We start from the raw sequence: 23,452 nt of genomic DNA, 5'->3' as shown, positions 1-23,452 counted from the left end.
GTATGGAAGTGAGAGCTGGACCATAAAGAAGGCTGATCGCCAAAGAATGGATGCTTTTGAATTATGGTGCTGGAGGAGACTCTTGAGAGTCCCACGGACTGCAAGAAGATCAAACCTATCTATTCTGAAGGAAATCAGCCCTGAGTGCTCACTGGAAGGACAGATCCTGAAGCTGAGACTCCAATACTTTGGCCACCTCATGAGAAGAGAAGACTCTCTGGAAAAGACCCTGATGTTGGGAAAGATGGAGGGCACAAGGAAAAAGGGACGACAGAGAATGAGATGGTTGGACAGTGTTCTCGAAGCTACCAGCATGAGTTTGACCAAACTGCAGGAGGCAGTGGAAGACAGGAGTGCCTGGCGTGCTCTGGTCCATGGGGTCATGAAGAGTCGGACATGACTAAATGTCTAAACAACAACAAAGCAGGGAATCATAGCTGACCTCCAGTGGTTTAGTGACCACTTCTGGGTTCATTTTAGAGCAGGAGGGTGCTGGTGTATCAATCAGGATAATTGGCTGATCTTCTGCTGGTGTATCAATCAGGATAATTGGCTGATCTTCCTTGCTCTGGCAAGAGAATGGGACGATAATGAGACTTCCAAGTTTGTTTTTGGCAGATTGGAGCAAAACAAACAGAATGCAAGGAGAGAAGTCTGGATCCTAAATTCCATTGTCTTTAATGGCGTTCCTCCTTCACACCAGCATTTTAAAGGGTAGCACTTTGTTGCTGATTGTTTGCATTCCCAATCAAAAGCTAAAAGTTGCATTTTGTTAAAGCTCAAGGTGTTTGAAAACTGAACTTACTGGGTGTTAGGAACAAGCACCCGGGAGTTCAGTGAAGGTTACTCCCAGGCATTTCTGCGTATGATTTCAGTCATGCGGATCCTTATAAATTGGGGGCTATGCTATGTATTTATCTGCAGTGTTTATGAGGGTAACAATAGACTAAGGCAACCAGCGGCATTTTTGGACTTTCCTTGGGAGAATGGCTATGGGAGGTGGACATCACGAGGACCTCCTGTATTTCAAAATTTACTGCTTCACCCCTCTGCGCTCACCACGCAGCTACTCTCTGATGGTCTGCCTCAGTGAAAGGGCTTCTGACAATCATTCAAAGGACATTCTTACCTTCAAAGAATTCTGGGCATTATAGTTTGTTAGCTGCTGGGAATGGTAACTCTGTAAGTGCAAAACTACAGTGCCCATAATTTTGGGGGGCGGGGGGAGGATGTGCTTCAAATGTTCTATGAAGGATATAGTTTGTACACAGTCTTTGAGCATGAGAAAGATTTCTACCCGACCCTTCAAGTATTATTATTTTTTAATGAATCAGGAACAGAGTAAAATAGCAATTTAAAATAGGCCCACAATATACTAAAAAGAGCAGCAATCATCTAGCATATTCATGTGAGAACATGGGCTTTTCTGATATCTGGGTCTCTATGACCTTAAAAGCCTTTCAAGGTTAAAAAACAGCGCATGTATACAGTATTCCATGCTTTTGGTCTCCTTCAACAATCTAGCTACAGTACATCTTGTGGGTCAGCATAAAAAACCCAACATGGTGCATCAATCTGAATGTCAGACTAAGACCTGGGAGTCCAGGGTTCAAATCCCCACTTGGTCAAGAAGTTCATTGGGTGACCTTCAGCCAATCACTGTCTCTCCCAGCTGCTCTGGGTAGGTTCCAACAAATTAAAAACTTTAAGCACAATAAACATCAAACATTAAAAAAATTCCTTACACAGGGAAGGGCTGCCTTCAGGTGTCTTATGAAAGTCAGGTAGTTGTTTATCTCTGTGACATCTGGTGAGATGTCCGAATCGGATTTAAGGTGGTATGGGTGGTCCCTCCACACAGGGCACCAAGCCAAGGGGTGCAAAATAATGATAGTGATAAAAAAACCTATATTTATATGGGGACCTACTGAGAAGATCCATTTTAAAAAGCAACAGTACCAAAAGGAATCATTGGGAAAATATTTAGGGATGGTGCCAAGTTTTGCCCTTGCTCAGGGCACCATATTACCCAAGTCTGCCCCTGCCTTAACCCACCTCTTAGGGTTGTTGTGTGGATATAATGTGGGTGGGGAAAACCATGGTGGGGGGCATATAAATAAATAAATAAGCATTGCCCAAGGCATCTTCAAAGACAACTGGCACTGTATAGGTGCCTCATAACACTCCTTCCACATTTATAAGTACCGGTAATTGATATTTTTGTGTGGCAGCACCTGCACGTTTGGAACTCCCTGCCTATTCACATCAGGCAAACACCTTCACTGTACTCTTTTGGTGCCTGCAAATAACATTTTTGTTTAGGCGAGCCTAGCCAGACCTGCAGAATGCAGGGACATGTTTTAAGTTATTGCTGGTTTTAGTTATTTTTGAAGGTTTAAAACGGTTGATTCCCGCCCCCTCCTTCATAATTCCACTGATCTTTCTATGTAAACTACCTTAAGTCTTGCTGCTGTTAACAATGAAGTGGCATATAAATTTCGAGCAAGAAAGACAGCCCCACAAATCATGCCTCCCAGAGTTGCAGAGGGAGCGCCTCTGTTTGCCCCCTCCCCTAATTAGGTACTAATTAAACTCTCAACTATTTCTTGGGGTTCTTTTCTCTCTCCCCCTTCCCCATCTCTTGGTCCACCCGTTTCTGAAAGGATCCGGCTGCAATTTGGGCAGGAGGAGGGGAGATCTTCAGGGGCCATCAGTGTCACCCTCTGACGTTCAGAGCAGGGATGTGAGCTTGTCGCTTTCTGGTTCGCTCGCTCTGTTGCCTGTTTGTTCTTCCTGGGCTGACAGCTTGCCTCCCTCCCTCCTTTCTACCGCCCGCCACCCACGCCGCACTCCACCTTCTTCTGCAAAATCCATCCAGCAGCAAGCTTGCCTTATTGCCAACAAGCGGTCTAACATCTTCTCTGCCTTTGCTGCTGAGAAGGAGCCGCGAAGGGCTAGTAATATCTTTCTCGCTGCTCCTATAGGTGATGTTTTACCCCTAACCTTTTGCAAAAAAAATTTCTCTCTTTAGTTTTGCCGGGAGCCCAGGACAGAAGCCGACTGCATTGGCAACATCGAGGAGTTCCTAAACGGGTGTGCTGCACTTAAAGTCGGGGTAAGTGCCAACCCTTTGTAGCTGCCTCGTACCACGGCCACATTCACACCACGCATTTAAAGCGCCACGATACCACTTTAAACAGTCACGGTTCCCCGCCCCCGCCCCAATAATTCTGGGAGCTGTAATTTGTTGAGGGGAGCTGAGAGTTGTTAGGACCGCTCCCCTTCCAGACCTACAAATCTTAGAGTGATTTAACAGTCAATCCCTCTTCAGAGGGAGCTGTGGGAATTGCAGTTCTGCATGGGGAATGGGGTTTCTTAACATCTCCCAACACCCTTAGCAAAGTACAGTTCCCATAGTTATTTGTGGGAAAGCCAAGGCTGTTTGAAGTGGTATCATAGGGCTTTAACTGTATGGTATGAATGTGGCCCAAGTCAAGTTGTTGGTACCACTCTTGAACAAATTCTGATTAATGATATTCACTGAATAATCTCTGAATTACAGCTGAAAGTATTTCCCATAACTGTTGATTGAAAGGAATGAGATTTAAGTTCATTTTGGAGCAGAAGGATTTCTTATTCAAGTTCACTCTCTTACACCTCGATAGCTCAGTTGGTTGGGCTGTGGGGCTGATAATGTCAAGGCTGCAGGTTCGGTCCCCCTATGGAACAGCTGCATATTCCTGCACAGCGGGGGAGGGGGGGTTGGAGTAGGTGATCTACAATTCTATGTGTTGTGGGGTGTTTTGGTTGTTTTTTACACTTTAGACTCTTTAGGCTTTAAGTTTAAAGATCACAATAGCTGAAGCAAATCAACAAAATAATTTACATTCCAGTGGTTTTTTTTGTTTATGTTTTCTTAGCATGCTGGTGTTTAAAACGTTGAGAGCTTTTATAATGTGGTTTGAGAACAAGGTATTGCAAGGCCTGCCTGCTCCTGGATCATAGTATCATAGAGTTGGAAGGGACCCCAAGGGTCATCTAGTCCAGGGGTCAGCAAACTTTTTCAGCTGGGGGCCGGTCCACTGTCCCTCAGACCTTTTGGGGGGCCAGACTATATTTTGGAAAAAAGAAGAAGAATGAATTCCTACGCCCCACAAATAACCCAGAGATGCATTTTAAATAAAAGCACACATTCTACTCCTGAAAAAACACCAGGCAGACCCCACAAATAACTCAGAGGTGCATTTTAAAGAAAAGCACACATTCTACTCATGTAAAAACACGCTGATTCCCGGACCGTCTGCGGGCTGGATTTAGAAGGCAATTGGGCCAGATCTGGCCCCCGGGCCTTAGTTTGCCTACCCATGATCTAGTCCAACCCCTGCAACACAGGAATCTCAGCTAAAGCACCCATGACAGATGACCATCCAACCTCTGCTTAGAAACCTCCACAGAAGGAGAGTCCTCAACCTCCCAAACAGCTCCTGAACAGCTCTTACTGTCAGAAAGTTCTTCCTCATGTTTAGTCAGAATGTCTTTTCTTGCAACTTGAAGCCATTGGTTTGAGTCCTACCCTCCAGAGCAGGAGAAAGCAAACTTGTTCCCTCTTCTATGTGACAGCCCTTCAGATATTTGAAGATGGCTGTTATATCTCCTCTCAGTGTCCTCTTTGCCAGGCTAAACATACCCAGCTCCTGCAACTGTTCCTCATAAGGCTTAGTTTCCAGACTCTTGATCATCTTGGTTGCCCTCGTTCCCCACTCCCCCCCCCCACTCTCAGAGATCATCTGAGTACGGTCCTCTGAAAACTATTGACTTCTGTGATTCAGCTTGTGGGTACCAAAAAATGGACCTTCTCTTTAGTGCAGAACAGTCAGTGGACTACAACTCCCATAAGCCCCAGCCAATGACAGTAATAATGGGAGCTGTAGTCCATCATCATTTGGAGGGCCAAAGCATGGGCAGAATTTGGTCTTCCAAATTTCAGTGGTGTCCTGTGTGAGGCCAAAATTCTGCTCAATTCACGATGTCATAGTTGTACCTACAGCGCTCCCTGGGCTTGGCACCCAGTGCGGAGGAACTGGTCATGTTACCCTAAATCTGCCTCTGTCAGCAGGTCCCTCACCTGCACTCGAGGGGCACTGTATGTTTTGAATACCCAGCTCTGTCAATATTTACAGCCTTCTAGCATAAGACAGAAATATTTTTCTTAAGGGGAAAAAAGGGATTGAATTCCTGTTTCTTGCCACGGTTTTAATCTCCAGCTGCTATTGAAGATTTATTTGGTTTTCTGTTTCTGTGGCTTTGTACTAGTTCTCTGATGAGTTGTTTTAAAATGCATATTTTGTTTGATTCCTGATCCTTATTTGGGCTTTTTCCGGGGTGGGGGTTGGGGTGAGGAGTTATCTTATACCTCCGCTTTCAGAAGCTTTATCTGTTTGGCCACTATGAGAAAAGGACGCTGGACTAGATGGGCTCTAGTTGTTGTTCTCTAGTGGCAGGATATAAATCTAGAATGTACATAGCTAAGACCGTAAAAGTATGAGACTATCAATCTCAGGGCTGTGGGTTTGAGCCCCAAGTTGGACAGAAAGATTCCTGCATTGCAGGGGGTTGGACTGGATGACCCCCAGGGTCCTTCCCAACTCTATGATTCTATGTGCCTCGATTGTCGTTTTGCTGCGGCACCACACTGAGCTAAGCCATGGCTTGGCTTAGTGTAGCTGCAGAGAACATTTTCCAAGCTCAAGGGCTGCATTTCATCCAGGCCACATCTTCCACGGCCACATGGCTACAATGGGGCCAGAGGCAAAAGAGAGATTTCACTGAGATTTGACAAAGCAAGTGGGAGGGATGCTCTGTGTGAGAGAACCCCACGGTTCAAAATAATGTTACACACCACCCCAGTCTCCGAGCACTGCAAGATTCTAGGGGTTCCAGGCACTCACAAGGGGTTTGTGATTCCTTTTGGAAATGTGGGACAGCAGAGACTGTGGTGTTTTTATGATAGATGGTTTGTTTACACATATATACACATATCTTTTGATGGAGGGGCTCACAGCATTAACATCTCAAAAGTGTCTTGCTTCTCCGATAGCCACAACCTTGGATTCCAGCAGAAATCCAACAGTGCTGTCTGGCCCTCTGCTTACTCCTTTTTCTGCTTCTAGCTCACAGCACAGCAAACTGCCCTCAAACTCAGGGTTTGTCCTTCTCACTATGTGAGAGCTGGAGGAGGGCCCCCACCCATTTTGCATCTGGCACAGAGACCCATTTCCTTTGTTCTCTTAGTGGCCTGTCACCTGGGCAATCAGATGAACACAGGAAGCTAGCCTGATTTATGAAACTTTTAACACAGATTAGAATTGTCTGACCTGCAGCTTAACACCCCATGCCTTGATTAAATTCTAACACTTGCCAGATCCAGGGATTAAAGGAGTATGGCACCCACAAACTCATAACAATAGATTCTGATGCTGAGTTGTAGCACAAATTATGCCCTTCTTTTGAGTCAAGCTACACAGGGTCCAGAATCAAAGGCACCACTTTTCACAGATGTGTTGTTGCAACATTGCAAAGATGTTGTTTCCAACATCTTGGGAAATGCTAGTTTTGCTGGGTTTGGGGGGGGAGCCTCAGGCCCAGGGGCTCCAATGTCTCCTTCTGGGCCCCAGTATCTTTCAATGTCTCCTTCCGGGTCCCTTTAGGATTCTTCTCAGGTAACACCCCCTTACTGGCCTTGCTATGCACCCTCCTGGAGAGCTCTTGCCTGCCCTAGAACATGTTCTTGAAAACTCTAATGATGCCCCTTGCTTGCATGGGTGGAGGATGGAGAGGGGCATCTGTGAGTGTGTGAACTAGCCTGCTTTGCAAAGGTAAAAAATTAGCATTTGTTGCTCTGTCCACTTTGGCCTTTGGCCCTGACCAGCACTAGCATGCACCCCCAGCAAGCTTGCCCGGAAGGGAATTGGTTTTTTGGTGTGTGTTTTTAAGGTACCAGCAGGACAGCAGCAGGAGAAAGAGAGAGAGGAGAGAAGGAAGAAAATAATAGAAAAAGAAGTTAGTTGTAGCTACATATGGCAACTCCCACCAAGTGCCATATGTGGGGGAACAGTTAATTCTTCTAACAAGAGGTGGGGATGCGAGAAGTGGAAATGCTGTTTCGCAGCCTAATGTGACTGTCACTGAGGCAGAATTGCTTCTGAATATCCCTTGATTTCTGCGCCACAGCAGGGGCTTGATAGAAAACCAAAGCAGATGCCTGGATTTTATCTAGCCATCAGAAGTGGATGATTTTGACATAATGTGGAATGTTGAAATGTCAATTGTGGCATTCCAGCATTCCCCCCCCCCAAGGCCTGCTTTGCCCTCCACTGAGTCATGCTGGCAGTCCCTATCAATCAAGCATAAATGGTTATTATTTATTGGATCTATACCCTTCCATTTACTCGACAGCAAACAAGGATGCAGCTTGAAAACAAAGCAAAAACATGCTGGAACGGTTAAGGCATTCTAAACAAAAGCAATTGCATTTTAAAAAAAAACCCCTAAAGGAGCTACAGTGGAAAACATTCCTCCATCCCGTGGTCACGGGGTTGCCAGGACCAGCATTCTGCAGCCACCAAATAAATGCCTTGGGAAACCCATGATTTGATTTTTTTAAGATAATAATGCTGGAGATGGCCACATCTCACTGATGACCCAGCACCTTGTGGAATGCCAAAGCTTAGCCACGCACTGGCAGACCATGAAGATAAATCTGACAGGGTTTTGCTGAGAGACGAAACAGGGAAGGTTGACAAGGAGCAGGCAGGTTGGGAGAAACTGCTTCTGAGCTGCGTTTGGCTGGTGGTGCTGGGTGCTTATAAATAAATCAGCATGCAGAAGGTTTTAACACATCCCCAGAAGAAAAGACAAGCCCACTGGGTGTGGCTTGTTGGGCCAGCTACTGCCTGCATACAGACCATACCAACAAATTCTGGGAACTGTAGTTTACCCCTCACAGAGCTACAGTTCCCAGCACCTTTAACTATAGTTCCCCAGGATTCTTTCAGGGAGGGGGTTTGCTCTGGGTGTGCTTCAAAGGTATGGTGTGTACACAGCTGTCTTCTGGTCTAACCTTATGGGTGTAAAATGGATGGTGGGAAGCAACCATTGATGCCACTTTTGAGCTCCTAGGCAGGAAAGCGGAATATAAATATAGAGATATATAAAAGATGGTGCACGCTCAGATGTACTCTTTTCTTGGCTATCCCTGGCCTTACATGCCTTGGAGAAAGCTAGACCCCTGGATGTCAGAGAATCCTAACATTTTAGAGTTGGAAAGGACCACAAGGGTCATCAAATCCAACCCCTTTGCAATCCTTTGCCCAGTTTGGGGCTTGAACCCATGTCCCTGAGATTAAGAGTCTCATGCTCTACCAACTGAGCTCTCTCTCTCTCTCTCTCTCTCTCTCTGTGTGTGTGTGTGTGTGTGTGTGAGGCAAGGAAGCACCCTATCTCTTCTTGAAATCCCTGTTTCTTGGGATACCCTTAGTACTCATAATGGACCTGATATGACAGTCTTGGAGCAACCTCTCTCTGCCTCTCTGGCTGTCCTACCTCACAGGGCTGTTGTAAGGGCAAAATGTTAGCGTGAAAGCCAGGCATGCCACCATAAGCTCCTGACAGGAAAGGATGACATATGCAGACAGGCACAGAGGCACCGCCCCCCATCAAACCCTTATTTCCAGCAAGTAAAACTCTGGGCAAAGGGTAGGAAGGACTGCATCTCAGCAGTGGAGCTGCTTTGCGTGCAGAAGGTTCCAGGTCCAATCCCCGCTGGCATCTCCACGCAGCACTGGGAAATGAGTCCGTGCCTGACACCCTGGACAGCCGCTGCCATTCAGGGTAGGCAATACTGAGCTACACAGCTGCCCATGTTCCTGGAATCATAGAATTGTAGAGTTGGGAGGGTCTCCTGAAGGTCGTCAACTCCAACCCCCTGCAGTGCAGGAATCTCAACAAAATCATAACAGAACCCATATCCCGGCTCCCCGCAGGGTTCGTCAAGCTCTGACAGACCCTTGTGGAGAAGGAACCATTTGCGTCCTACTACTAACAGCCCAATGTGTGTGTGTGTGCGCGCGCGCGCGCGCGAGCGAGCGCGCGCCTTCGCTCTACTGCCTGCAGGAGAGAAGGCACTCTGCGCACGCCCCGACGCTCTTCGCTCCCGCCCCGAGTTTTGAAGCGACGCTGAAGGAGGCGCGAGGAAGGGGGCGGGTGAGTGCGCGCAGGCTTCGGCAGCGGGCAGCTGGCTTTCCTTCTCCTCCTCCTCCTCCCCTCCGCACCTCGGGGACTCCCGGCTCGGCTGGGGGTGGTGCTCCCGAGTCCCGACCCTGCCTGCCTCGCCGCCGCCGCCTGCCACTTCCCCTTCCTTGCGCCGCCCGCCTGCGATCCAGCTCCGGGTCAGAGCGCGGCGCCTCCCCGGCCCTCCGTCTGCTGCACCCAGCGGCGGCGATTGCTGCCAACATGGGACGTTCGTGGAGCAGAGCCTGAGCAGCCGGGTGAGTGCTTGGCCGCCCCCTTCTTCTTCTCCAACTTTTCCTCGGATGCCCCCTTCCTCCTAAGCCCCTCCATTCATGTGCTCGGCGTCGCCCCACCGCCGCGTTCGCCTCGCCTTTCCTGCGCCCCCTCTTCTCCATAGCAGGGGCGCCCATACTTTGCGCGCCTCAGCAAGCCCCTTCTGCGCCCCCGCCATCTCCGCTTGCAGATACCCAGATGTCTGTCTGCGCCCTTCAAGTCTCTCATCCACCTTCCCTTTGCTTCTCATCAGCTGGTCTCTTCTGAGATCTGTCCCTCCGTTGGGAGGCTTACTTTCCCCTCTCTGGCCGGTGAGTGCTTGGTCTTTTTGGCCGGGAGAGCTTCAGCTCTTTCCTGCCCGGACCTACATACGAGGGTCAGCTTGTCCCAATGCTTCCCCCTCCAGGCTTCTAACTTCCTGCGCCCTCCTTCCTTCTCCCTCGCTAGGGTCTCGCCTCGTCTACTTGCCTTTCCTCCCCGCTTTATTACACCGCTTTCTACCCTGCAGCGGGCAAGAGCACGGGGCACTCCGCGCGGGAACTTTACAGAGCAGGAACAGGAGCAGGTCCCTGCCCAGATGAGCTTACAAGGCTAAAACTGGACACACGGGAAAGAGCAGTGGAGGCACTGCCAAGCAGGAGCACAGTGTGGGGCTATTTCAATTGCACATGCTTTGGGAGAGTTACAGGCTTGCATGGGACTGCCTTGGTCTCTATCACTTTCTCGCAGTGGGGGATGTGAAAGACCACCAGAGAACCCCACTTTGCCACACCCAAACCAACACCCCCAGTGAAACATCCCCTATCCATTGCATCCACAGATGTCTGTCTTTTCTGTCCATTCTGGCATGTGCTGAGTGTTTGCGTTTTCTGTGTCTGACTTCTTATGATCCACACCTCCCAGGTGTATGTGGCTTTTCTGCATGAAACTGCCATAGAGGTGGGGAAAATTTATGGCCCTCCAGATGTTGCTGGACTAAAAACTCTACAAGAGCAATACTGAGATGGGGGGGGCTAACTGACAGACAGGGCAACCCCTGGACTGATTGTACATAGGAAGGCAGGTAGGTGGGGGGGGGGTACCTGGGGGCCAAATGAGCTTGGTGGGCAATGGATCAGCCTGCATTGAAAGGCTGAAAATTCCAGAAACTGAGATAAATGTGTTTCTTCCAAACCAACCTCTGATAGACTCATAATTTGTGTGAGTGTTTTCTCAAAGAAGATTATACAGTATATGAAAGGCTGTCTATATTCCACAGCAGCCCATATTTTGGAGTTGGGAACAATTCACTTACCCAAATTTCCTTTAAAAAAACAAAAACAAAAAAACCCCAAACCAGTCAAGTTTCTAGCTTTTAAGAATACCTAGAAAATTCTATTTTATATACATGTTGCGGGTGTGTGTGTTAAGTGCAGTACACACCTAGCCTGGTTGTTTGTTGTTGGGATTGGTCTGTCTCAGGAGACAACGGAGGAGTGCGCCTTTGGGGGTGAGGTCAATCTGTTGGAAGGTTGCAGTGCCTGCTGTGGTTGTAGAGACCAATAGGGAGAGACATGTTTTGTTGCAGCTGGGGCAGATGAAGGCATCTAGTTCTGCTACTGCATAGAAGCAAAATGCTGAAAGGGAGCTTTCAGGAAAGATCTGTGAGCAGAATATTGTACTCCTGCTGGTTACTGGTGGGTTGTTCCTGAAAAAGAAAATCCACAAGACATGGACAGTTATGACACAGTGTCTTTTGTGTGAAGACCTGTACACCAGTCATAGGTAGGTTGACTTCAGTCTTGCTTCTCCATTATTCATGGGCCACCTGTGAGTTTTAAAGCAGGAATGGTTCCTCAGGATCTCTGAACAGTTAAGGCAGAGCTCAGTGTCGGTACCAACACCTGACCAATGAGGAATTTGTCAGTAAATGGCAGAAAACCATGGCTAAAAAAGCCACCTCTATTGGTCTGTCACACACACCCCCACTGTATTACCTGGGTTATGAAGGCACCCAAAAGACGAAAAGCAAAGATTATGGGATAATGCACACAGTGACTTGCGATCTCGATCACACGCAGTCTGTAGTCCGCTGGCAGTAGGAGTACAATATGGGCATGTCTTTAAGTTAACATTTTACATTAAAAACCTGACAGTACCAAACTATCGAAGGTTTTTCACCAAAGCCAGACTAAATGTCTTTCCTTCTGCAGCGTTGGATGGCAGGTTGAGAGGAGTTCCCTACCAGGACAGACTTTGCTCGTGTGCTCAAGACATCGATTCCATAAAACATATTTTGTTGCACTGTGCAAAATATGAGCAAGCCAGGGCTGAACTGATAATACCCTTGCTGGTACCTTTCCCGGGAAAATCAGAGGCTCACTATTGGAAGACTGGACAAATGCTAGAACATTAGCTGTGGCAAAGTTTTTATCGGTGGTTGCAAGAACCACTGATCCCTATATTCTGAACAAATTGCTTGTTTAACCTGGAGGTAGGCTGTATGAATTGTGTATTGCTTTGTAACGATTTGTTGGGTCTCTGGACCGTAATAAAGATTGTTGTTGTTGTTGCTCATTTAAAACAAACAAACAAACAGGAATGCAAGAAGAGCCCTCTTGGATCAGACCAAAGGGGGCCCCATCTAGGCAGGTGGGAGCTTGGTAGGGTATTTAACATTTGTATGTTTTAAAGTCTGGTTGTGAGTTCTTTTTGATTCTATAGTTTTATGTTTTGTAAACCACTTTGAGGGTGTGTGGTTTTTTACACAAGGAAACGGTGTATAAACACTATGAAATGAAGGAATAAATGAATGATGCCATTTGCATCTTCTCTGACCATTGGCTAAGTCAGCTGGGGATTATGGGGGTTGTAGTCCAAGAACTCCTTGGGGGGTTAAAGAGCACTGACCATTATAATGGATAGCCAAAACAGTGCCCTCTAGATATTGTTGGATCCCAGGCCTGATCAGCTCCAAACAACATATCCAATGGTCAGGACACCACCATGTTGACAGACTCTGGTTGGCTGACTGGCAGCCACCCTTTAGAGTCTCCGATAGAGGGAAGAAGAGGCCAGGGATTGAACCTGGGATCTTCTGCATGCAAGACAGGTGCTCTATTACTGAGCTACAGCCCCTCCTCTAAATAAAGTGTTCATGTCAACACTGAAATGCAGCAGCAAAAAGAGGGCAAATGCTATTTTAGGCTGCGTCAACAGAAGTCTAGCGTCCAGATGAAGGGAAATTATAGTACCACTCTATTCTGCCTTGGTCAGACCATACCTGGAATACTGTGTTCAGTTCTGGGTGCCACAATTTAAGAAGGATGTTGACAAACTGGAAGGTGTGCAGAGGAAGGCAACCAAGATGATAAAGAGTCTGGAAACCAAGGCTGACGAGGAAAGGTTGAAGGAGCTGGGTATGTTTAGTCTGAAGAAGAGGAGACTGAGGAGATATGATAGCCATTTCAAATATCTCAAGGTCTGTCACATGGAAGAGGGAGCATGCTTGTTTTCTCCTGTTCCATAGAGTAGGACCTGAACCAATGGCTTTAAGTTACAAGAAAGGAGATTCTGACTAAACATCAGGAAGAACTTTATGATGGTAAGAGCTGTTCTGCATTGGAACGGTATCCCTCGGGAGGTTGCAGACTCTCGTTCCTTGGGGGTTTTTAAGCAGAAGTTGGATGGCTATCTGTCTTGAATGCTCTTGTTGAGATTTCTGCATTGCAGTGGGGTTGGACTAGTAGATGATTGTTTGGGGTTTCTTCCAACCCTAAGATTCTGTGATTCTATGTGAGCGAACATCTGCCTGTTCCTGCTCCACAACTGATCCCATGGATGAAAGCATTTATGGTTCAAAAGTCACACAGAGAGGGAGAGAGAACACACAGGCATTTTTATAGAAGCATAGGGTACACTTCAACCTAAACATCTCTAAAAGGTCACCTGCAGCTATTATTATTTAAATGAATTTATGTAGCCACTTGGGACCACAGAGCCTAGGACTTGCCAATCAGAAGGTTGGCGGTTCAAATCCCCGCGACGGAGTGAGCTCCCATTGCTCAGTCCCTGCTCCTGCCAACCTAGCAGTTCAAAAGCACGTCAAAGTGCAAGTAAATAAATGGGTACCGCTCTGGCAGGAAGGTAAACGGAGTTTCCGTGCGCTGCTCTGGTTCGCCAGAAGCGGCTTAGTCATGCTGGCCACATGACCTGGAAGCTGTACGCCGGCTCCCTTGGCCAGTAAAGCAAGATGAGCGCTGCAACCCCAGAGTTGGTCATGACTGGACCTAATGGTCAGGGGTATCTTTACCTTTATGTAGCCACTTATTGGTACATAATCCATGTGACTTACAGCAGAACAATGTTTAGAAGCACAACATGGAGTAGTTCAAAATCATCAATGGACATCAAAAGACAGTGGGAAGGAGGAGCACTTTCTTTATGTAGGGCCTTTTTTGAGCTTACTGAAATTACCCGAATCTAATGCTCACCTTTTTTGGCCAAATTATGTTGCGAAAATTAGGGTTCACATTAGATTTGATGGTACATTAGACTCGAGTAAATACGGTAGGTTCCAGCAGATGCTCTCAGCATCCTTAGAGGGGAGAAACATAGGAATAGCTAATATGGCATGTTGTTGTTGTCGAGTCATTTAGTCGTGTCTGACTCTTCCTGACCCCCTGGACCAGAGCACGCCAGGCACTTCTGTCTTCCACTGCCTCCTGCAGTTTGGTCAGACTCATGTTGGTAGCTTCGAGAACACTGTCCAACTATCTCGTCCTCTGTCGTGCCCTTCTCCTTGTGCCCTCCATCTTTCCCAGCATCAGGGTCTTTTCCAGGGAGTCTTCTCTTCTCATGAGGTGGCCAAAGTATTGGAGCCTCAGCTTCAAGATCTGTCCTTCCAGTGAGCACTCAGGGCTGATTTCCTTCAGAATGGATAGGTTTGATCTGTTTGCAGTCCCTGGGACTATGGATGAAATCAGGATATAATCCACTTTCTGTTGTTTTCCCTTTATATATGATGCCCAGAGAAAAATTCTTTTCTCTTATTTTTTCTTGGTTCTCAGATCGACCCCCCCACCCCCCATCCCGGAAGTGATAGTTGAGCTCTTAGCCAATAAATATATGCGAATTATAATACCTGGTAGCCAAATTTGCTCTGGGAGCTAAGAAGCTTTGCTCCAGTTATGTTAATGCATTGAAATTTTAAACTTTTATGCTATAAACTCTTACAGACTTCAGTTGTGTGATTTTGCCTTGCTTTTGCCCTTTGTCATTCATTGTGAAGGCCTCGGCTATATACAGTCAATTGGCATAATAGAGGCAACATAGAATAATAAAAGCCTGGGTGAATGAAAATATGTTTGCCTGTTGTTTCTGAGAAGGTATCAGGTGAGGAGGGTGCTGCTACCAAAAACTCCCTTTCCTGGGAAAGACTCTCTGTTTGAAATCCTGGCGATCCGCCGTCACTCGGCAACATGGAGCTCGGTAGACCAAGGCAGCTTCCTATAGCCCTAAACAGCTGGAGCAGGCCCCCTGAAGGTGGTCTTTAACATTTGGGGATTCCAGATGTTGGACTACAGTTCCCGCCCGTCAGCTTTAACTGTTAGCCATGCTGACTGGGGTTTGTGGGAGATGTAGTTCAGCAAAACCAGGAGGGCTGGGTGATACCCAGCTAACTCATTAACATCCATTGACATCAAGGGATATATAAACCAAACCCATTGATTTCAGGGGGTCTTGACCAACACTGACCATCACCTGACTACAACCATACATAAGAGTCTACAAAGGTCTTACAGTCATCTTCAGAAATCTAGCCCTTTGGCTCACTCACTGGGGAGATCAGAGTGGCCAGCTACCAGGCGCAGGGCTTTTTGGGTGGTGGCCCCATCCACATTTCCTGAATTCTCTTCCCATGAAGCTCTGTCCTGCCCTTCCCTCTCCTCCCTCCTTTCAAAGGGTGCTGAGACCTTTTCTGTCCCTCAAGGCCTCTTATTAGGAATTTCCACTGCCCTGGCATGTTTGGAGGGTAGAAGGTTTGCTGTTGCGCTGTATTTAATGGACACAACTAACTTAGGTCCGGTAACTTCACTGGATCTACTCTGAGTAGGACTCAATTGAATAAAGCCTGTGGTCTTTACTTGTATTTAAAATCGGGTGGGGGTTTTTTTTGTTTTGCATGAGCTGCTTTTGTGGGATGGTAATAACCGTACAGGCAACAACCTTTTTACGCTTGTCCGACATGTGCAGGACTATGCGCATGTGCATCACCACAACCCAGAAGTGACTGGCAGAGCAGGGTAGGGGGCATATCAGGGTGTAAGGAGCTCATGCATGCTCCGCTGACATGCATGGGGCGGGGCGGGGCTCTGAATGTCCTCCCCACACAAAATGGTCGTTATCGGTAATAAAAATAAATAAAGCCAATTGCGCCCTCCCTTCCAAGACTATCCCCACATAGCTCAGGCCATGAGGAAAGCCATGCATAGGGAGCAAGCCACTAGGAGATACGTGGCCCAAAATTCCCTGCAGCTTCATTAACTCCAGATGTTTCAAGGGAGCCAAATTGTGGGTGAAAGGGAGAGGCGCATTGGCGCAAAATTACCCACAACCCAGCACACACTTCAGTATGATTTCATTGCCCACTTTGCAGTCGGCTGTGCAGATAGGCTGAAAATAAACTTGCCCCCTCCCCTCCCGATTCAAATTATAGTTTGGAGCCTGAGGGCGCGGTTGGAGAAACGCTTGCCTGCCTTGTGGTCTCAGCGTGGCCACCAAGAAGAGCCTTCATGAAAGCCAAAGCCACAGAGGCAACTGGCAGTTCTCAAGGGCTACAGCTGCAAAATTGGTGGCATGGGGAGCGAGATGTTTCTTCCTCCCTGCCCTGTACACATCTAGTATTGCACAAACCACTGAGACTTTTGTCACGAGGCAGGATGTGCTCACTAACAAAAAAATTTTTTTCTAAAAAACTAACCTGTTGCTTTTAAAGAATTCGTTGATCGGTAAACTCTGCGTAATTTTTTCATGTAGCTCAAAACAGCCATTCGGAAGGAAGGAGGGAGAGGGAAATGTTTATTTCCTTTAATTATAAATGTTTACAACCTACTTATTTGAGTGGCCACATTATTAAGGGCTAAAGGGTATGAAAAGTATTGTGGGATTGATTGGGGGGGTAGGGGTATGTTATAAGGCACTAAATCAGTTTCTAACATGATTTTAAGCTTGAAATACACTATGGGTTCTGACCTACTCCAAGTAGACCCTTTGAAATTAATGGACCTAAGTAAGTCGCAATCATTCATTCCAATGGGTCTACTCTGAATAGGACTAGCATTGGATACAACTCATTTTTGTTTTATTTAAAAAAGACACGTGATGGCATTTAGAACGTTTGCCCTCACAGCACCCCCGCGGTGTAGGCCAGTGTTCAGACCATGTGTCCTTTATTTGCTTAAAATGAAAGATCAGCACGAAACAGCCAAATGACCTGCACAAAACATCATCAACAACAAAAGGTATCTGGTACTGTTGTACGGATGGGAAGCTGAGGCTGAAGGCAAATGCTAGCCCACCATGGACTCTGAGCTCAGGGCAGAATGGTGGGTAGCTGAAGCTAGAGAAAGACTAGGGTCACATTAGCCAGGATTCTCCTAAGGGCATACTACAGTGAGGTCGTTACCCCCTGGCATCTCTGCACAGAAACCCTGGGAACTAGAGTGAAAGCCCAGTTCTCTTTTAGACCAGCAACGTGATGCTTATAATTCCAGTCTTTGTCAGAAGGCAGGAAGCAGTAATGCAGTTAAGCACTTTCAAACTCTGGACTTAATGGTCTTATGGAACACGCCCACCTGTAGGTGACATCTGCCCTCTTTGCCTTATTTAAAATGTGCTATGCCAGCCCTAGCTGCATTTAGGGGGCCCTCAGGCTCATTGTCCTGAGTGCGGTCCTGGCAGCACCAGCAGAGAACCTAGGAGCTGCATTTTACCAGGGCAGGCAATTTGCCCATCTACTATGTATTTCCTGCACTGACTGGCAGCTGCTGCCAAGGGTCAAGCAGAGGCATAATATCTTCTGCTTCCATTTTCTTTTTAAACTGGAGATGCCAGGGATTAAACCTCAGATCTTCTGTGTGCAAAGCAGTGGGCAGTGGGTCAAATAATTCTAGCCTCCTTTTTCTATATATGTTTAAAGCTTTTCTACCCCACTTGCCTGCTGAGGTGTTCTGGAGAACTTGAAAGCTTGGCACATTTTTATGAGTTTTAAAATGTATTTTTTGATTATGTCTTGATAGCTTTGTCTCATTCATTTAATATGGCTGCAAAGTGGGAGCTTGAATGACTGACCTGATGTTCCTTTCTCTCTCTTTCTGGCCACAGTTGTTTGATGCACACGATCTATACACGGGAGACAATTTCCCCCAGGTGCTGAATACCCTTGCAGCTATAAACAAGGCTACAGAAGGTAAGAAGAAGGGGGGGAATAGTTGAATTGAATGAAATGTTCACTGTGGTGATGGAATGATAAAATTAAATACACTATTGAAGTCGTACAACTGGTTAAAAAAAAATTAAACTGAGAATCCAACAAAACATTTCTCCTAACCTGCACTGAAGTCAGATAATTTTGCAACCTCCTGTGTAATATGGGAAGAAACATTCCTGAAGCAAAACGATTCCAAATCTGCAGAAGATCTTCCTAGCAGGGTTCTTCATGGGGGGAGAATCAGTCCCTCTCTGTGCTCTCATTATACAAGTTACAAAGCAAAAGAACCTGATCAACAGACTCTGTTGCTGCAGCTACACACAGAAAATGACATTCGTTGACCAGGATATTATTAAATCATCTGTTTATCAATGCAGAGAGTAGCACATGAATGCTCTCCTTGATTTGGAGACAGTCAGTTTATGCATGTATGAAGCTCTAACAATTCCGTAATTTAGGATATTATTAAGGAGTAATGGAGAACAAAATCCATCAGCTGCAGTTCTCAGATACTGTATATCTAAGCCTATCTATCTCTGTGATAATAAGAGAATTAGGCCTTCTTTCAACTGTCAGTTGTCCACACACCCAAAAGAGTTTCTCCATGTGCCTTTTCTGCTGAATGTCTCTACCAGAAGCATCTCCCAGCCCCCATCATTGCAGCGTTTGCACTTCCCCATTGGTAGTTTCAGTGTGAGATCAAATTTCGGTTCATCAGGTGCAAAGCAGGCAATGTCCCTTGTGCCTTTAAAGAGGTGTGGCCAGTTTGCTGAAGCAGCCTGTCAGTGCAGAAGTGAGAAAGCGCAGCATCTTTTTCCTCTACAGCGCAACTGCTTCATGTACAACTGAGTTCTTTTCTTTTGTTGTGAAGAAGCAGGAGCAATCAGAACACGCACACACAAACATCCTCCTGCAATGGTATAGTCTTGGAGAAGCTGCGCCACCTAATTGTTGAGTATATAAATTGGCTTTTGCACCAATCCAACGAGGAGAATATATTCCTTTTATTATTGTACCCCTATATTAAATTTTATAGTCCTATTCTTTTCCCCCCTTTAACCAAACTCTCATGACCTGGACTGTTAAGCAGGGCAAATCCCATATCTAAATGCTAGGAAACAAACCTTACACTTAAACAGCTCAGGACCACAATACTCAAGGACTGCCTCTCCCCATATGAACTGACCTGCACCCAGTGATCATCACCTGAGGCCCTTCTTCACGTGCCTCTTCCATGAGAGGTCTGTAGGGTGGCAACATGAGAATGGGCCTTCTCTGCAGTGGCTCCCCATTTGAGGAATCCTCTCCCCAGGGATCAAAACAAAAAAAATTTTTTCCTTCCAGTAGCACCTTAAAGACCAACTAAGTTAGTTCTTGGTATGAGCTTTCGTGTGCATGCACACTTCTTCAGATACACACGAAAGCACACGAAATGTGCATGCACACGAAAGCTCATACCAAGAACTAACTTAGTTGGTCTTTAAGGTGCTACTGGAAGGAAAAAAAATTTTTTGTTTTGACCATGGCAGACCAACACGGCTACCTATCTCCCCAGGGATGTTCGCCGGGTGCCTTCATTATAGATATTTATGCACTAGGTGAAAATGTTCCTTTTCAACGAGGTCTTTAACTGATTATTGTTCTATGGCCTTTTACATGCACGTGGGGGGGGGAGTTGTTTTGTTTTTGTTTTATTTACTATTTATCTTTGTGCTTTTATCCTGTATTTTTATCTTGTGAACTTCCCTGAGATCTTTGCGTAAAGGGAGGTACATATTGCTCTGCTTTCCTTTGGACCACTTCAGCAAGGCCAAGGGGTGTGTGTGTCTTGTTGCCAGGGTTGTGCCCTGGAGAGGTCACTTTGGCACTGCTAATGCAGTGGTTTGACTTCACGCCCCAGAGATGCAGTCCATTGTCTCTTGAGACAGAAGGATGCCATCAGCCTACTGGTGTGAGTGAAATTTACCATGACATAGCTGTAAATTGGTACCCCGGTGTGAAAGGGGGCAGAAGCACTAGCCTTACAGGGTTCGTCCATACTTTTGCTTGATCTGCATTCTGATTGTATTGTGTACTGATTGGGGGTTGGACTAAATGACCCTTGGGGTCCCTTCCAACACTACCATTTTATGGTTTTCTGGGCCCAATACCTTTTCTCATTATTACATGGCTGTGCTTTGCAAAAATCTTAGCTTACCTGCTGAATTGTGGAAAATCCAGAGAGAGGTTTTGCTTAACCAAGCTTCAGTTCAGCAGGTAAGACTGGGTTTTTGCAAAGTTCAACTATGGAACAAGAAAAGCGCTCAGACCAGGGGGAATTAATAGGTGTGCAGTACGATCAGCTTCTCATGCAAAAGTGTGGCTGAACCCTGAATAAGTAAAACTAACAAAATAAACCCCACGTGTGAATGCAACCCTATTGTTACTGGAGAAGGCAGCAAATCCAGAGCTCTTATTATTGCCAGATATTTGGCAAGCAGTGCCCTTCCTGCCGAGTTGTCTGGCTGGCAAAGCGCAATGGAACCCAATGTTTAAAGTTTAAATCCTTACAAAATGCAAACAGTGAATTGTCAATGTATGTTGCCGAACAGACGCTTCAGCTAAATTCTAACCAGATTCTAATAATAGACTTTGGCTCCAGTGTCTCAGCATGCATCATTTTGCTTGCAGAGTTCTGTCTAGAATAAATCAATGGACTGTTTGGGAGAAAGCATGGCAGGGTAATGCCTTGTTACGGCTGTGAGTTCTGTATTTGTGGTTGGTATTTAGATACTGGTGGTTGCTGATCTTTTGTTTTCTGCCGGAAGGAACTGGGAAACAGGCAATGAAACCACAGACCTTTGCAGTTCAGTACAGCTTATCGAGAAATGGTGAAGAGATATCTTTTGGACAGAGAGGGGCATTCTTATAATACCTGAGGCATAGGCCCTCAACACAAAACCTGCATAGAATTTGCATATGCTAACGTAGATATATGAGGTTATATGCACTGTTACTCATACACATAGGAGATCCATTGAAATTAATGGACACTATTAACTTAGGTCCATTAATTTTAATTATTTTTACTCTGAGTAACAAAAAGAAGGTCCCCAAATATGAATACCAAAAGACCAAAAGCAAAAGAAAGGATATAATGGAACCATAGAATTGTGGAGTTGGAAGTGACTATAATGGTCACCTAGTTCAACCCGCTAAATAATTAATTATGATTATTTAAACATGCACTTGGAGTATATGCATATTCAAATAGTCATTATTTTTGAAATCTTTTCATTGTATCTTGAATTCCTGTGACCTTGTATTTTTGTTCTCTTCTCTCAGTAAAACATAGTGGCATACAGCCATGTATATGTGTGTAATTATATTACTAGCAAAAAGTGCCTAGCATTGCTCAGGTATGATAAGAAAACAAATCAAAACAGTGCAATTTTGAAAGGGTCATCTTGATACCAGGTGGTGCCTTATGATATCCAAATATATCCCCACTCCTCCATTTCAGGAACCATCACAACATATGGGTGACTGCATCTTCAGAGGTGTCCAAACCAGTGAAGCTTGGAATGGTTTGGTCCACCATCTTGATTCAAAATGGTGTCTAGTGGTATTCAAATGTATACAGAACCCTGCTCCCCCCATGTTGGGCAACATTATCAAAATGCGTATGCTGAACTTTACAAGAAGATAATGTCTTTATCTCAGCAGTGAGAGCTAGCAACTTATGAGGAAGCCATGCATAGGTAATGTTAGGTGCTGCCCTTCCCCAGTTATAGATGTGTGCAGGAGAGGATCAGGTATCCTGCCCCGGGCAGAGTTCACACAGAGAACTGGGAAAGCAAAGTGAGAGTTCAAGCAAGGAACTAGACCCATGGAGACCTCTGGCTGGATCTGTATGACCAAGAGAAGTAGATCAGCAAAATGCTAGAGCCAACTGAAGGAGGCTGCAGGCAGGTCAAGATGGAGTCTCTGATGCCTGGGGATATGAATGGCCGTTGGACGAGCTACTGAGGGTTCCCTTACACTGAGGGTTTCAACAGGGTGGTGTCTTCTGGAGGTAACTCCTGCCCTCGGGACTTCCTTCTCTCCTCTTCATCACAGAGGGTCTGTCTTCTGGGGTGTGACACCTTGCTGGTAAGAAATAATAAAAAGGGGAAGAAATAATAATTAGGCCCCCTAATAATTAGGGTTGGTGATAGAGCATCTGCTTTGCCTGCAGAAGGTCCCAAGTTCAATCCGGGGCATGTCCATAGACCTGGGCATGTCCCTGCCTCAGATGCTCCAGAGCTGCTGCCAAGTGGTGCAGATGCTACTGAGCCAAATGGGCCAATGGTCCGATTTGGAATAAGACAGCTTCGTTTCTGGTACTAAGGCTCAATGTTAGAACACTTGCATTGCCTTCAGAAAGGCCCAGGTTCAATCCCCTGGGGCACCTCCAGGTCGGGCTGGGAATGTCCCCTGTCTCAAATGCTTGAGAGCAGCTGCCAGCCAGTGTAGTCAATACTGAGCTAGACGGACCCATGGTCTGTAAGGCAGCTTCCTGTGTTTCCATGAAACGACACGCTGGCAGCCCTTGGGCAGCAGGAACTGTGTGAGGTTGGATCATCTTTTGCCCTCCAACAGCAAGCCATCCTTGGCAGCATGCCACCCTGGAGGGAAAATAACGTGGGCTGTGAACGTGATGCATCTTCAGCAAGCAGCTTCCTTGGAGCGCACGATGTAAGCTCGGTATTTTGATCTTTCGGGATTCGCCTTTGAATCCGAGGGGGGAAATGAAACTCCTGAGTGTTGCATTGCATAGAATGTGATTGCAAGATTCGGGGGGGGCAGTATATAGCACTGATGTGTTGTGCGGAGGGTTGCCTTCCATAGTCAGTGGAAGGAAGGCGGCAGTGCAAGGGCGGTGGGTTGGAAACAGAACCCCTCCATCTGCGATCCCTCCCACTTCTCCGCAAACAGCTGTGGTGACTTGCATCAAATGTCAGCATGTTTTTCAGTCGTGTGCAGAGTGTGGGTTTTGCGTACAATCCGTTGTTCTGCCAAAATCCAGGGTCCTGTTTGGCAAGCAAATCATGCAGAGCAGTGAGCAATTCGACCTGCTCTCTGTGGAAGAAACCCTCCCCTCCCCTCCCCTGATCTTGGAAATGGCTTGCAACAAAATTGCTCTCCATAGGAGACGCCCCTGGGAGGCTTGGTATAGTTGCAGCAAGGGCAAGAGCAGAGAGGTACAGATCAGGGTTTTCTCCTTCCACCCCCAGCCCACCTAGCCAAGGAATCTGCCACTTTGGTGTGTGAGCACATGCCCCGTCTTATGTGGGAACAAGTCTGCACTTTGCTATAGGTCAGAGGGAGAGTGCATGATTTGAATGCCAAAGGTCCATCTCCAGGAAGGGCTGCAGATGTCTCCATCTGAAATCCTGGAAG

At 46.4% G+C, this 23,452-nt stretch overlaps 1 protein-coding gene across 2 annotated transcripts in view; it reads left to right on the top strand.

Annotated features, from left to right (window-relative positions):
* Nucleotides 1-23,452, top strand: part of ARHGEF6 (Rac/Cdc42 guanine nucleotide exchange factor 6) — a 75,796-nt gene that overhangs the window by 8,563 nt on the left and 43,781 nt on the right. Inside the window, exons 2-3 of one of the 2 annotated variants that reach the window (XM_083595596.1) lie at nucleotides 3,032-3,115; nucleotides 17,926-18,010. In XM_083595596.1, the coding sequence (XP_083451722.1) occupies nucleotides 3,032-3,115; nucleotides 17,926-18,010 (169 nt within the window). Of the gene's footprint in view, nucleotides 1-3,031; nucleotides 3,116-9,147; nucleotides 9,546-17,925; nucleotides 18,011-23,452 lie in introns of those variants that run through there. The other variant, XM_083595597.1, reaches the window with a different exon arrangement.

The sequence above is a fragment of the Podarcis filfolensis genome, assembly GCF_964270895.1.
Source record: "Podarcis filfolensis genome assembly, chromosome: Z".
NCBI classification, from domain to species: Eukaryota; Metazoa; Chordata; class Lepidosauria; order Squamata; family Lacertidae; genus Podarcis; species Podarcis filfolensis.
This window is presented reverse-complemented; position numbering and strand designations above follow the sequence as displayed.